The 15,693-nt window shown below is 46.4% G+C and overlaps 1 protein-coding gene across 1 annotated transcript; it reads right to left on the bottom strand.

Annotated features, from left to right (window-relative positions):
- Positions 1-872: 872 nt before the first annotated feature.
- LAX1 (lymphocyte transmembrane adaptor 1) lies at positions 873-14,709 on the bottom strand. The gene is made up of 5 exons (XM_012459417.2): positions 14,246-14,709; positions 9,125-9,234; positions 8,585-8,695; positions 7,601-7,680; positions 873-4,621 (listed from the first exon to the last, which is right to left on the bottom strand). The coding sequence occupies exons 1-5, from the start codon at positions 14,332-14,334 to the stop codon at positions 3,758-3,760; spliced, it is 1,254 nt and encodes a 417-aa protein (XP_012314840.2). The 5' UTR covers positions 14,335-14,709; the 3' UTR covers positions 873-3,757.
- Between the last annotated feature and the right edge of the window lie 984 nt (positions 14,710-15,693).

The raw sequence follows: 15,693 nt of genomic DNA, 5'->3' as shown, positions 1-15,693 counted from the left end.
ATCCTGGTGGAAGACACAATCAATATAATATAGGTTTGAATAATTAATTAACTTTATTTAACCAATTGAGGACTCAAAATGGGTTAGTTATCTTTGTTTGTTTGAGGCAGTCTTGCTGTCTCCCAGGCCGCAGTGGCAAGAATACAGCTCACTACAGCCTCGACCTCTTGGGCTCAAGCAGTCCTCCCACCTCAGCCTCCCAAGTAGCTGGGACTACAGGCAAGCACCATCATGTCTAGCTAATTTTTGTATTTTTTGTAGAGATGGGGTTTTACTATGTTGCCCAAGCTGGTCTTGAACCCCTGGGCTTAAGCCATCTGCCTGCCTTGGCCTCCCAAAGAGCTGGCATTGCAGGCGTGAGCCATTGTGTCTGCCCTTGGTTATCTTTATATCTACTTTTTCATCCTGTCCTAATCTTGAAAAACTTCCTCATATTTAGCATTATTGAGTGTATGAGATAAGACAGTTAGTCAAAATTTCCTGGCAACTAATCTGAGAAAACAAAACCATAAACGGAAAGAAAAAAATTAACATTCAATACAAATTTTTTTCATTGACTCATTTGCAAAAAATTCTTAGAACAAGAAATAAACAGAAAAGCTACCTATCTGAGACAATCTACAATGCATTAATCATTCTTGATTTGGGAGAATATGTAAGTGTGACTGGCTGATTGAGGCATCCAGATTGTTGGTGTCTAAACAAGAGCTGGCTTAGGGCCAGGCACGGTGGCTCACTCCTGTAATCCCAGCACTTTGGGAGGCCGAGGCAGGTGGATCACGAGGTCAGGAGATCCAGACCATCCTGGCCAACATGGTGAAACCCCTTCTCTACTAAAAATACAAAATTAGCCGGGTGTGGTGGCAGGTGCCTGTAATCTCAGCTACTTGGGAGGCTGAGGCAGGAGATCACTTGAACCTGGGAGATGGAGGTTGCAGTGAGCTGAGATCATGCCATTGCACTTCAGCCTGGGCAACAAGACCGAAACTCCATCTCAAAAAAAAAAAAAAAAAAGAAAAACAGGAGCTGGCTTAGTTTATTCCAGGACCTGCCCCCAACAGTCCCTCCCACCCATATTGGGTGACAGCTATCGTCACAACTTCTAATTTAGATCCCATAACTTTTCATCCTCTCTTAGTTATGAGAATTCTCTCATGCCAATATTTAAGATTTTGTTCAGTTCATTTAAGCTTTATTCTCACATGTGAGGCAAACTTCTTACTTGACTGTGGGGCTGTCCTTTCTCTGTGCTTGCTGCTGCTGCCCTGGCTAGCCCTGCCTGGCCATCAGCACCAGACTGTCATGGTGTCCTCTGTGTGGCATGAATTTAAATGCTGGCTGGCCACTTGGTGGAGTAATGGTCTGTTTTCACTCACAACACTTCTGACACCAAACGTATGGGGATTTTTCCCACAACAGCTGACCAGTTTTGCAGCTCTCTGGACACCAGTTGAGTGTCCTACAGTTGAATTCTTAAACTAACCTGTCTCTCCTTATCTACAATAGATTGACTTATTTAAGCCAAATATACATTTAAAGTAGTTTCAGAATTGCTAAACCATACTTCTGTGAGATACAAATTTACCAAGCAGAGTGCAGTTTTTTTTTTTTTTTTTTTTGAGACAGAGTCTTACTCTGTTACCCAGGCTGGAGTACAATGGCACAATCTCAGCTCACTGCAACCTCCGCCTCCCGGGTTCAAGTGATTCTCCAACTTCAGCCTTCCAAGTAGCTGGGATTACAGGAGCCTGCCACCACACCCAGCTAATTTTTGTATTTTTAGTAGAGATGGGGTTTCACCATGTTAGACTGGTCTCGGACTCCCGACTTCGTGATCCACCTGCCTCGGCCTCCCAAAGTGCTGGGGTTACAGGCGTGAGCCACCGCGCCCCAGCAGACTGCAATCTTTGTATACAGTTCTTTGTGTCCTTATCTACAGTTACAAGTCAAAACACTTTTTTCCAACTTTAATTGTCAGTTATTTTTTTACCCCATCCCTTTCAGTGGGTTGATGTCATGCATTTATAACACAACTAGATTCGTTAACCACAACTTACATACCATCCTGGGTTCCCTTTACGGTCTGTTCATTTTTAAAAATCTGCATACAATAAAGGCCTCTTTTTCTAGTGTATAGTTATTTATTTATTTATTTTTGAGACTGAGTCTCACTCTATTGCCCAGGCTGGAGTGCAGTGGAGTGATCTCAGCTCACTGCAACCGCTGCCTCCTGAGTTCAAGCGATTCTCCTGCCTCAGTCTCCTGAGTAGTTGGGACTACAGGCGAATGCTACCATGCCCAGCTTATTTTTGGAGTTTTAGTAAAGATGGGGTTTCACCATGTTGGCCAGGATGGTCTCGATCTCCTGACCTTGTGGTCTACCCACCCTGGCCTCCCAAAGTGCTGGGATTACAGGCATGAGCCACCACGCCCCGCCATGTGTATAGTTTTTGTATTTGCAAATGGATATAGTCATGTATCCACCACACACAGTATCATACAGAAAAGCTCCAGCTCCACCAGCCTAAAAGTTCCCTTTGCAGCCCCTTTGTAGCAAACTTCTCTCCTTTCCCCAAACCTGGTAACAACTGATCTGTTTTTCTTCCCTATAGTTTTACCTTTTCCAGAATGCCATATAAATAGAATTGCACAACACGTAGACTTTTAGACCTAGCTTCTTTCACTTAGCAAAATGGATTTAAGATTTGTCCATATTATTGTGTGAACAAATAGTTCATTTTTTACTGTTGAGTATGGATAAACTCAAGGAATGTATATCAACAGTTTATCCAGTCACCTGTTGAAGGATATCTGGGTTATTTCTAGTTTTCAGTAATTATGAATGAAGCTGCTATAAATAGTCATGTGAGGGTTTTTGTGAGAATGTAAGTTTTCAGTTCACTTGGGTCAGTTTCTGGTAGTGGAGTGGCTGGGCCATGTGATGAGTTTTGCTTATAAGAAACTGCTGAACAGTTTTTCAAAGTGGCTCTGACATTTTGCAATCCCATCAGCGACCAGTGAGAGTTCCTGTTCCTCTGCATCCTCAGCCACATTTGGTTGCCCACACGTTTTTTTTTTTTTTTTTTAAGAGCGAGTCTTGCTCTGTCACCCAGCCTGGAGTGCAGTGGCATAATCTTGGCTCACTGCAACCTCCACCTCCCAGGTTCAAGGGATTCTCCTGCCTCAGCCTCCTGAGTAGCTGAGATTATAGGCTCACACTACCAAGCTTGGCTAATTTTTGTATTTTTAGTAGAGTCGGGGTTTCTCCATGTTGGCCAGGCTGTTCTAGAACTCCTGGCATCAAGTGATCCGCCTGCTTTGGCCTACCAAAGTGCTGGGATTATAGGCATGAGCCACCGCCTGGCCTGCCCACACTCTTTAAAATGGAAATTGCCCACCCCACTCCACCCCAACTTCTTCCTTTCTTTTGACCTCTGCCTGGATTATACAATAATCTATACTCTTGCTTTGCAGCCTTGCAGCCTGTTGGTGTTAATGAAGGTAATAATCTTAGACTACTGTGCACTACTTCCCTGCTTTCCTCACAGTTCTAGGCAGCAGTTTCAGCATGCATTCTTAGGTTAGTACAGAAGATAACCACACTCTACTTGAGAAAAATTCCCTTCTGGAATTCCCAAACCTCTGCTTTTGTGTGGCCTCTTGGTTCCCGCTCATTTCAGCCTCTTTTTAGTCTAACCAAGTGAATCCACTGAAGCACTAGGGTGATTCACGGGTCTGCAGTGGACTCTGCAGTGGCTTAAGATCCCACAGGATAGACTACTCCATGTGGCTTTACGGCTGGGTACCTGGGTCTTAATTCATCAGGAAGGAGCTGAGTACCAGGCCCCTGCTCAGAGTCCCTGCCTTCTAACTTGGCAGTTAGCACATTCTCATAGTCGTGGGCATCCTCATTTGACATCTCTTCTCTAGGTTCCATCTCACCGTCCTCACTCTGTGTGAACGGCTGAAAGTCTCCATAATCCCCTGAAGCAAGGATTGTCCTTTTGACACATTGGACGTGGGTCCCTGGATCATCTGTCTTGTCCTCGACATGACATGTGTTTGAGGGCACATCTTTCTCAACCTGCTGCTGGCTTCCACTGGGATCTGCTGCTGGAACATTTTCATAGTCTCTGCCGCACTGAAAAGCCACCCAGAGCTGCCTCTCCTGGATGGCACTGAGATCCAACCCTGTCATGTTGACATAGTCATTTGAGGTCTGAGAAGAACCTTCTCCATTGCTGAGTGAATCGCGTCCCTCAGTTCCCGGAGAATGAAATGTGGTACAGTCACCAGCATCCCCATAGCCCTCATCTCTTTCCTCACTAAACTCCTCCAGCTTCTGGGTACTGGGAAGAACACAGACACTTCTGGAAGGGCTTTTGGTAGAAGCTGGAGTCTCAGCAATCTCTTCTGCTGTGGGGACATTGACATAATCATGGGAATCCTCTGAAGAAATGCTTGTGCAGTTTCTGGAAGCTCTGACATTGACGCAGTGTGCTGAGGGAGTGAGGTTCCCACACATCCGGGGCACCAGGGCGTTGTCATAGATACCCACTGCGTACTCTGTGGCACGGATATGGGCTCTATTTTCCGGGGAGGGATTGCCTGCTTGGGAGGGCTATGAGGAAGAAGAGGAAACCAGTGATCAGGTGCAAGCAGAAATATGGACAGATCCTTTCTTCTTCCTGGCAAATACCACCGGCATAATTCACTTGGATCTCCACCTCGGAGAAAATGCCTAAGTCAGGGCTCCCAAACTGCAAGGCTCTACATGCCAGGTAGGCATAAGGGAATTGGGATGAGTTTAAGAAGAGCAACAGTGCAAATGTGATGATAAATTGCAACTGGTTTTTGGCCACAGAATGGGAATCAATGGGGGGTGGAAGGAAAGTATTATCAACCCTAGAGCCCGTTGAGAGGGTGTACAACGTAATGGCTAAAGGTGAGGCTTAGACTCAGACTGAAGGCACAAATCCTAGCCTCCCCACTTTGTGCCAAGTGAGTATGAGCACCTGACCTAATCTCTCGGTGTCTTCATTTCCTAGTTTATAAAATGAGGATTATCAAATATTTACATCATAAGTTTGTTTTGGTTTTCAATTTCGAGAAGGAATTTCACTCTTGTCACCCAGGCGGGAGTGCAGTGGCACAATCTCAGCTCACTGCAATCTCCGCCTCCCATGTTCAATTAATTTTCCTGCCTCAGCCTCCTGAGTAGCTGGGGTTACAGGTGCCTGCTACCACCACCCAGCTAATTTTTTTGTATTTTTAGTAGAGACAGGGTTTCACCATGTTGGCCAGGCTGGTCTCAAACTCTTGACCTGAGATGATTCACCTGCCTCAGCTTCCCAAAGTGCTGGGATTACAGGTGTGAGCCACTATGCCTGGCCACAGCATAAGATTTTGTGAGGAGTAAATGGATTACTATGTATAAATGGTTTAGAATAGCTCCTGGCACATAGAAAACACTGAAAATTGCTTGCTTTTTTTATTTTTAAGAGTGCAACGGCATGATCTCGGCTCACTGCAACCCCCACCTCCCAGATTCAAGAGATTCTCCTGTCTCAGCCTCCCAAGTAGCTGGGATTACAGGTGCCCAATGCCATGTCTGGCTAATTTTTTTTTTTTTTTTTTTTTTTTTTTTAAAGATGGGGTTTCACCCTGATGGCCAGGCTGGTCTTGAACTCCTGACCTCAGGTGATCCACCCACCTCGGCCTCCCAAAGTGCCAGGATTACAGGCGAGAGCCACTGCGCCCAGCCTAATTTTTGTATTTTTAGTAGAGATGGAGTTTCACTATGTTGGGCAGGGTGGTCTTGAACGCCTGACCTCAGTTGATCCACCAACCTCAGCCTCCCAAAGTGCTGAGATTACAGGCATGAGCCACTGTGCCTGGCGGAAAAATCCTTGCCGTTTTATTAGAGGGACAAGTGATACATAGACTCAGCTGATTGTAGCCATTCAGGAATGCTGGTCTGATGTTTCCAGAAATTCTGAATTTTCAAGAAAAGCTGGAAATCTGGACTTTCAGTTGTCTTAAAATGTCTTCATTAAAACAGTTTTTTTTTGAGACAGAATCTCTCTTTGTTGCCCAGGCTGCAGTCTCCATCTCCCAGGCTCAAGTGATCCTCTTGCCTCAGTCTCTTAAATAGCTGAGACTACAGGTGTGTACCACCAGGCTCAACTAATTTTTTTGATTTTTAGTAGAGACAAGATCCTGCTATGTTGTCCAGGCTGGTCTCAAACTCCTGGGCTCAAGCCATGCTTCTCTCTCAGCCTCCCAAAGTGCTGGGATTATACACATGAGCCACTGCACCTGGTCTCAATTTTTAAATGTTGGCAATAGATTCAAAATATTCTCTTTTTCTGAGACGGAGTTTTGCTCTTGTTGCCCAGTCTGGACTGCAATGGCACAATCTCGGCTCACCGCAACCTGCCTCCCGGATTCAAGCAATTCTCCTGCCTCAGCCTCCCAAGTAGCTGGGATTACAGGCACACACCACCACGCCCAGCTAATTTTTTTGTGTTTTAATAGAGACGAGGTTTCTCCGTGTTGGTCAAGCTGGTCTCGAACTCCTGACCTCAAGTGATCCACCCACCTCGGCCTCCCAAAGTGCTGGGATTACTTGCGTGAGCCACCACGCCCGGCCGAAAATATTCTTAAAACACTAGAGTCCAAGCCAAGTACATTTGTGAATTTAAGACAATTTGGTACCTAAACTCCCTTTGGGAGGCCAAGGTGGGCAGATTGCTTGAGCTCAGAGACCAGCCTGAGCAACATGGTAAAACCCCATCTCTGCACAAAATACAAAAGTTAGCCAGGTGTGGTGGTGTGTGCCTGTGGCCCCAGCTACTTGGAGGGCTAAGGTGGGAGAATCACCTGAGCCCAGGAAGCAGAGGTTGCAGTGAGTCATGATCATGCCACTGTACTCCAGCTTGGGTGACAAAGTGAGACCCAGTCTCAAAAAAAAAAAAGGAGGGTGCTGGGCGCGGTGGCTCATGCCTGTAATCCCAGCACTTTGGGAGGCTGAGGCGGGTGGATCACGAGGTCAAGAGATCGAGATCATCCTGGTCAACATGGTGAAACCCCGTCTCTATTAAAAATACAAAAAAGTAGCTGGGCATGGTGGCGCGTGCCTGTAATCTCAGCTACTCAGGAGGCTGAGGCAGGAGAATTGGTGAACCCAGGAGGTGGAGGTTGCGGTGAGCCGAGATCGCTCCATTGCACTCCAGCCTGGGTAACAAGAGTGAAACTTCGTCTCAAAAAAAAAAAAAAAAAAATATATATATATATATATACACACACACACACACACACACACACACACACACACCAGTCAATTTCAGTTCTGACGTTATGCACTTGAATATCTGTACCTTGACATCCTTTTTAAAACAGGCACTTGCCTCTGTCCTTAATTTTTCCTTTTGGGTATAGGGAGGTCCTGAGGCTAGTCTTCCCAATTTATTAATAGGACTTCGGGGCAAGTGCCAAAAGGCATGCTGTTTGTAGTGAAACCAGATCCAAGCCCTATAATTCTGTCCCCTCAGTGCTTCTGCCAGAAACATGTCATTCTCCCAGGAAGCTTGACTCTTACCACATGCTCAGGGCTCTCAGAATTTCTGGAGAGGAGGCTCTCAGTACTGAAAATGCGGATACTCCTTGACTGATGTCTCCCTGAAAGGACAGAGAACAAATTCTGAAGAGAGCCAATCCTCTGGGTGCTTCAGCCCAAGTAACCCCTGCATCATGGATGAACTGAGTTTGCACGGTGTCTGGAATTTCCAGCCTTGGGTCCGGGGTTCTGCGGTGTTCTGAGGTCAGAGCTATGGGGAGGACACTCTGAGGACTGGAAGCCCGTCAGCTTCCATGGCACTGGAGGATGCTAGCACAGAGGTTGGGAGGCTGAGAAACAAGCCCCTGTGGGAGAACCTCCTCCCCAGCCCATCCTCTGCCTGTGACGCTGCCACCGAAATTCTCCTCCTTTTCGTCTTCCCCATGTCTGGACATGCTTGGCTTTCTTCTGTTGCCTTAACATTAAGAAAAAAAAAAAACAGGCTGGGAACAGTGGCTCATGCCTGTAAACCCAGCACTTTTGGAAGCTGAGGCGGATGGATCAAGAGGTCAGAAGTTCAAGACCAGTCTGGCCAACATAATGAAACCCTGTCTCTAGTAAAAATACAAAAAATTAGCCTGATGTGGTGGTGTGCACCTGTAATCCCAGCTAGTTGGGAGGCTGAGGCAGGAGAATCACGTGAACCCGGGAGGTGGAGGTTGCAGTGAGCTGAGATCATGTTGGATTCCAGCCCTGGCAACAATGCAAGACTCCATATTAAAAAAATTAAAAAAAAAAAATAACTCGCAGCCCAGGTCCAAAAAGGACCCTCTGCTCCCTTTTTGGAGCCCTCCAGGCACCCCTGGAGTTGCAGCTGACTGTCTATCTATCCCCGTCTCCCTGATGCTCTCTGAAGGCCAAACAGGTTTGAGAGCTTAGAGGAAGATGCTTCTGGAGAGTGAGAGGCACATTCTGGGAGCAGAAGTTTGAACATCTGGACTCAGTGGATTAGAAGGAAAAACCTACCCAGTTCTTCTTGTTGCCAAGGCAAGATGTCATAAATATTTTTGGCTCTTTGTCTGGTTTGTGGCAGAGTCAGCAAGGGCATGACGGTAACTCGGAGGTAAGGAACTTGCCCTGCAAAGCAATGAGAGAGATGGGAGTCATGGCGGGGTCAGCTGCACAGAGTGTAGGGACTCATGGGAACGAAGATGGCCCCTGAAAATGCTCCCCATCCTCGCCAGTGCTCACAAAAATACACTTGCAAACTTGAGCTACAGAAATTTTCATTTAAGTGAGAGGAGTAGGGGACTTGATGGGCAGAGCATAAAGAGGAAACTGGCCACAGGGCCATGCGGGCAATGTCTTTCCCAGGGGAACCCCATCAGTGCTGGGCCTTTGGGGCCACAGTTCAGGATCTTGAGTGAGACCATGGCCAGTGTATCAGGTAAGAACTGAGGACTCCCCGGGCCAATAGTTTATTCCTGGAAAATAAGTTGGGCTTTAATTACCAGGCTAGATTATTAATCCTACTGTGTCTCAACTCAGGACAAACAAGGGACTCACGCTTCTTCCGTTTATTCCAGTTCCACAGGATGCAGAAAACCGCAACGACCAGGAGGATGGTGAGGAGTCCCAGGAACCCAGAAAAGATGCTGCTGATCTGGTCTTTATTTCTAGAAAATCAATCACATGCCATGTGCTAGTGTAGGAGGGTGGGGAGGCTGGAGGAGACATTTCCTTCAAGAGTTGGAGCCTGAAGATTTGGAATGGAAGCTGAGTGAGGGAAAACCGAGGTGGGGTGTGGTGGAAAAGAGGGTTATCTCTGAATATGGACTTTATGGAGAGAGGGGACTTGGACAGAGGGGAAGGGAACTATTCCTTTCAAACGCCTACTGAGTGTCAGGGGTTTGCATGTGAGACTTATTTAATCTTTACAGCAATCCTATCTCACTTTGTGGCCAAGTAACCTGAGATTAAGACTCAAAGGGGTAAAGGAACATGTCAGAGATTACCCAGGTAGGAAGGAGCAGAGGAGGAATGTGAATCTAGGTCTGTTTGTGTCCAAAGGCCATGCTCTTTTCACTCTGCCACAGTGTCCTCCAAACCTGCAAAGTCAGGCAAACCTGCAAATTCATCTGGCCTTTCCCCTTCTCGTTCCCTACTCATGAGCTTCCTGGCTGGCTTGGAGGAGAGGATTAGCCAATTTACAATTAGGGAGTGGCTCTGTGACAGAGTCCAACTTGCATGAACTTGAATAACCCCTGCAGCACCAATTTGTGGAGTGGAGCTGGTCTCTAAGCAACACTTTGCTTTGTGTGGAGTTTTTATCTTTTCTTTTTAGAGAGAGTCTCGCTCTGGCACCCAGGCTGGAGTGCAGTGGTGTGATCTTGGCTCACTGCAACCTCTGCCTCCCAGGTTCAACCTCTGCCTCAGCCTCCTGAGTAGCTGGGACTACAGGTGCATGCCACCACAACAAGCTAATTTTTTTTTTTTTTTTTTGAGACAGAGTTTTGCTCTTGTTTCCCAGGCTGGAGTGCAATGGCGCAATCTCGGCTCACTGCAACCTCTGCCTCCTGGGCTCAAGCGATTCTCCTGCCTCATCTTCCCAAGTAGCTGGGATTACAGGCACGTGCCACCACGCCTGGCTAATTTTTGTATTTTTAGTAGAGACGAGGTTTCTCCATGTTGGTCTGGCTGGTCTTGAACTCCCAACTTCAGGTGATCTGCCTGCCTTAGTTTCCCAAAGTGCTAGGAGTATAGGCGTGAGCTACCACACCCAGCCTAATTTTTTGTATTTTTAGTAGAGACGGGGTTCACCATGTTGGCCAGGTTGGTCTCGAACTCCTGATCTCATGATCCACCCGCCTCGGCCTCCCAGTGTGCTGGGATTACAGGGTGTGAGCCGCTGCTCCCAGCCTATCCAACTGTCTAGTGGGCATTTCTACTAGCTGCCTAACAGGCATCTCAAACCAAAGCAGAGCTGCTGTTCTCCCCACATAAACCTGCTACTCCCCCGATGTTTCCCATCATCTAATGGCTTAGTCAGAAACCCTGGAGCCAGGTTGGGCACAGCAGCTCATGCCTGTAATCCCAGTACTTTGGGAGGCCGAGGCAGGCAGATCATGAGGTCAGGAGTTTGAGACCAACCTGACGAACATGGTGAAACTGCATCTCTACTAAAAATACAAAAATTGGCTGGGCGAGGGGGCGTGTGCCTGTAATCCCAGCTGCTCAGGAGGCTGAGGCAGGAGAATCACTTGAACCAGGGAGTCAGAGGTTGCAGTGAGCCGAGATTGCACCACTGCACTCCAGCCTGGTGACAGAGCAAGACTCCATCTCAAAAAAAAAAAACAACCAAAAACCCAAAAAACCCTTGGAGCTCATGCCCCACTTCCAGTCAACCAGCAGATTCTATCTGCCTTACCCTGGGCATTTATTCCAAACCCAACCACCTCTTCCTCCTCTGCTGTCCCCACTTGGGTTTAAGCCACTGTGTGTTGCACATGAACCTTTGCGAAAACTTTCCTGGTGGGTCTCCTTTCTTTAACTCTTGGCTACATACTACCTTCACACAAAAGCCAGTGTGATCATTCTAGACAGTCAGTCAGATCACATCCCTCCTCTGCTCGTCACTCTCCCTGGCTTCGAGCGACTTAGAATAAAGTTTATAGTCCTTCCTCAGTGAGGACTTTATGGCATGATATGATCTGGCCTCTGCCTATCTCTGACCTTACTTCCTACAACTTACCCTCTGACTCTGCCTGCCAGGAAGAGCACAGTTCTGTGTCACACCTGCCTCTCCCTCTCCCAGGAACCCTCCTCTCCCAGCTGTCTGCATGGCTGAGTCCCTCCTTTCATTCAGGTCTCTTCTGAAATGTCAAACGTCATCTCCTCAGACGGGTCTTCTACGGCCATACCCTATTGCTTGTAGTCCCCCTGCTGTGCTCCACTTTTTCTTCATGGCACTGATGATTGATTGATATTATACATTCATTTGCTTGTCTGTTTATCTTCTTTTTTTTTTTTAGACGGATTTTCCCTCTTATTGCCCAAGCTGGAGTGCAATGGTGCAATCTCAGCTCACTGCAACCTCTGCCTCCCTGGTTCAAGGGATTCTCCTGCCTCAGCCTCCCAAGTAGCTGGGATTACAGGCACCTGCCACCACGCCCGGCTAATTTTTTGTATTTTTAGTAGAAACAGGGTTTCACTATGTTAGCCAGACTAGTCTTGAACTCCTAACCTCAGGTGATGTGCCCACCTTGGCCTCCCAAAGTGCTGGGATTACAGGCGTGAGCCACCGCACCTGGCTGTTTATCATTTTTTTTACTAAAGAAAAAGAAAACTTTGAGACAGAGTCTCCATGTGTTGCCCAGACTGGTAACTGCTGGGCTCAAGTGATCCTCCTGCCTCGGCCTCCCAAAGTGCTTGGATGATGGGCGTGAGCCACCATGCTCAGCCTTGTTTATCATTTGACTCTCCAACTTGACTATAAGCTTCAGGAGGTTATGGACTCCTTTATCCTGTTTAACCAGTGCTTTAAACAGGGCTTGGTACTTAGTAGGGCCCTGATGAATATTTGTTAAATGAATGAGTGACTGAATTAATAAAAAAATTAATATAGAAACAGTTTTGAGTGTAGTACAGCCATTATGGAAAAACTGTGGAGGTTCTTCAGAAAATTAAAAATAAAATTACCAAAGCTGGGTGTGGTGGCTCACACCTGTAATCTCAGCACTTTGGGAGGCCAGGGTGAGTGGATCTCTTGAGGTCAGAGTTCAAGACCAATCTGGCCAACATGATGAAACCCCGTCTCTACTAAAATTGCAAAAAAAATTTAGCAGGGCATGGTGGCACATGCCCATGATCCCAGCTACTCAGGAGGCTGAGACAGGAGAATTGCTTGAACCCGGGAGGCGGAGGTTGCAGTGAGCCAAGATCGTGCCATTGCACTCCAGCCTGGGCAGCAGAGCGAGACTGTGTCTCAAAACAACAACAACAACAAAAAAAACTACCATATGATCCAGTAATCTCACTACTGGGTATAGATCCGAAGGAAATGAAATCGGTATTTGAAAGGCACGTCTACACTCGCGTACTGATTGCAGCATTATTCACAATAGTCAAAGTATGGAATCAACCTACATATCCTTCAATGGATGAAAGAATGTGAATACTAATCAGCCTTTAAAAAAGAAGGGAATCCTGTCATTTTTGACAACGTGAATGAACCTAGAGGTCATTATGTTAAATGAAATAAGCCAGGCACAAAAAGATAAATACCAGATGATCTCACTCGTATGTGGAGTGGAAAGCTGAACTCATAGAAATGGAGGAATGGTGGTTACCAGGGAGGGGTTGCAGAGATGTTGGTCAAAGGATGCAGAATTTCAGTTAGAGAAAGAATAAGTTCAAGAGATCTGTCGTATAACATGATGACTATAGTTAATAAAAATGTGTCATATTCTTGAAAATTGCTGAGAATTTTTAAGTATTCTCACCACAAAAAAATTGTGAAGTCGTGTGTATCTTCATTAGTTTAATCTAGCTGTTGCACAATGTATACATATTTCAAAACAACAGGGTATCCTGATAAATATATATAATTTTGATCTGCCAATTAGAAATAAATAGAAATAAAGAAATACTTTTGGAGGAATGCTTCAGGCTTCTGATTTTTGTGAATTCATTGCTCATCAATGCTTGTATCTACCTGCAAGTGACATGTGTTTGCCAGGCTAATAACATTTATTTCCCAAAACTACTGCAATGTTATTTTATTTTGTTTTTTGAGACAGAGTTTTAGCCTTGTCACCAAGGCTGGAGTGCAATGGCATGATCTCGGCTCACTGCAACCTCTGCCTCCAGGGTTCAAGTGATTCTCCTGCCTCAGCTTCCCAAGTATCTGGGACTATAGGCACACTCCACCACGCCTGGCTAATTTTTGTGTTTTCAGTAGAGATGGGGTTTCACCATGTTGGCCAGACTGATCTCAAACTCCTGACCTCAGGTGATCTGCCCACCTCAGCCTCCCAAAGTGCTGGGATTACAGGCGTGAGCCACTATGCCCAGCCTCAAAATGACTGCAATATAAAAATTAATTGTCATTGGGTTATATTTTTATTATAATACTGAAATTTATAGCTATCAATGTTTTTAAAGTTTCAACTGCTGATGGATTTTTAGTTTCGTTTGTATGAGATTGAAAGGATTAGCAGTAATTTATACCCACGATTAGTTAGTTCTGTAAGAATTTATCTCCTAAAGACATATCTTTATTACATCTATCACTACATTTTTTATTCATGGCAAGTTTTTGGATCTCAAAACACATCCTTGGAAAACTCAGCCTTTTGTTTCTGTCATAGGGACATCTAGGAAAGATTGACAACAGGGTTCAGGGCCTCTGAGAGGTGAGAAATCCAACCAGTTCAGGCAACTAGCTTTAAGGACCAGTGTTATTACAGTTTTCTTCAACCACAATATTTTCTTTCTTTCCTCAATACCTGCCTTTCCCCCTAGCACCCCTGAGGAAAAGCCTCCAATCCTAGAGTTTAGTGGTCTTAGTGGACCCGAGCCTGGGTGCTGAGAGGTGGCAGCACTGCTGTGTGAGAAGCTCTTAAGGGTGGACTAAGACCTTCTGCCTAAATCAGGGGAGGGTGGAGCTCACCACCCTGAGTCACTTACCTGTCCGGGCTGCTGGGAGTCACATGCAGAGTGCTGAGCTCCAAGATCCTCCCTCCGATTGTTGGAAGGGTTGTGGTGACACCATCCATTGTCTCAGGAACCTTTCAGATGCTCTCTGGCTTCAGCTTCTAAGTTTCTCTGAATCACAATCAGTTAGCCAGCATGTCTATCACCTCCCCCCACCCCCAACAAACTTCCTATCTTGTGTCTACCTCTGAAATGTCAGGCTGAGTTGACCCAACATACATAAGCAACAGGTTTCGTTCTACCTGGACGTGGCTAATGCCCACCGCAGGAGTGCAATCTCATCCGGACGTGGTGCCTCCGAGTGAGGTGGCTCAGGGAGAATCTATGGCCTCTGCCTTCTGGTGGAAACATGAGGGGTACAGAGGGGGAAACTGCCAAGAGGCTCAGGAGAGGCTCCGTGAGAAGCTCATCTTCCTTCAACACCCAAAGCAGAGTGAAAAGAGCAAACCACTTTGCCAGAATGGAAACAGACAGTCAGTCACCGGAAACGACAGCACCAATGTGCTAATGAAATGCGGGGCACAGGAAACGCTGCTCAGTTCTTAATCTGCTAGAAGAAAACATATCTTCAACCCACCATTCCCTGGGTTTGCCAGGTGCTCTGTGGTCTCTGATGAGTGTGATTAAAAATGGGGCAGGGGGGTAGAGAACTTGTGATTCTTTAACCTGGGGTTCTGAGACATTTAGAGTTTTATAAGTCTTTGAATTTATAGTGTTTTCTAAGCAAGTCTAAGGAGCACTGGAGGTTGCCTTTTAGAGACAGACACACGCAGATCTCTGATTCAGTAAGTGGAGGGTAAAGAGGAGGCAGGCTTTGGACATCGATGCTCTCCAGGTGATTTTGATGGAGCTGGTTTGTATGTCAAGTTTTGGGAATCTCTACTCTGGGCACTACCTTAAGAATGGATGTTTTGCTGGGTTAGCAGGGCCCCTACTCCCCCAAGGTGACCTTCCACAACTCCTGGCTGCTGGGGATCTCCTGTTCTCAGGGCTCTTTTGAAGATCAGTCACAGTCCTACTTGTCACACACCTGTCACAGAAGCTGGATAGTTCATCCCTGAGAGCTGCCCAAAATCTTCCAAACTGTGAAGATTGTTCAAAATTTGTTGCTAGCTCCCCTCCTGTCTTGAGCCTACTAATCTCTAGAAACACTCTTTGCATCTTGGGAGAGTCCAAAGAGAAGGGGCCACTAAGACTGTTGTGAGGATGTGAAGAAGAACCTCTCTGATTGCACTTTCTGCAAGGAAATGGATTCCCAGATAATGAATGGAAGGGAAGACCAGCAGCACTCATGTTTCCCTCCCATCTCTTCCCAGTGGATACTGAGGTCCTCAACTTTCCTGAGCTGGCAACCCCTGGCCTGTCTGGGTCTAGACTCTCACAGAGTCCCCAGAGGCTGCAGACTAGCCCTGGCCAGTTTT

The sequence above is a fragment of the Aotus nancymaae genome, unplaced genomic scaffold, assembly GCF_030222135.1.
Source record: "Aotus nancymaae isolate 86718 unplaced genomic scaffold, 86718_ANA_hifiasm-v0.15.2.pri h1tg000039l, whole genome shotgun sequence".
In the NCBI taxonomy this organism is placed as follows: domain Eukaryota; kingdom Metazoa; phylum Chordata; class Mammalia; order Primates; family Aotidae; genus Aotus; species Aotus nancymaae.
Note: the sequence above shows the minus strand (reverse complement) of the source record. Positions and strands in the feature narration are given on the sequence as shown.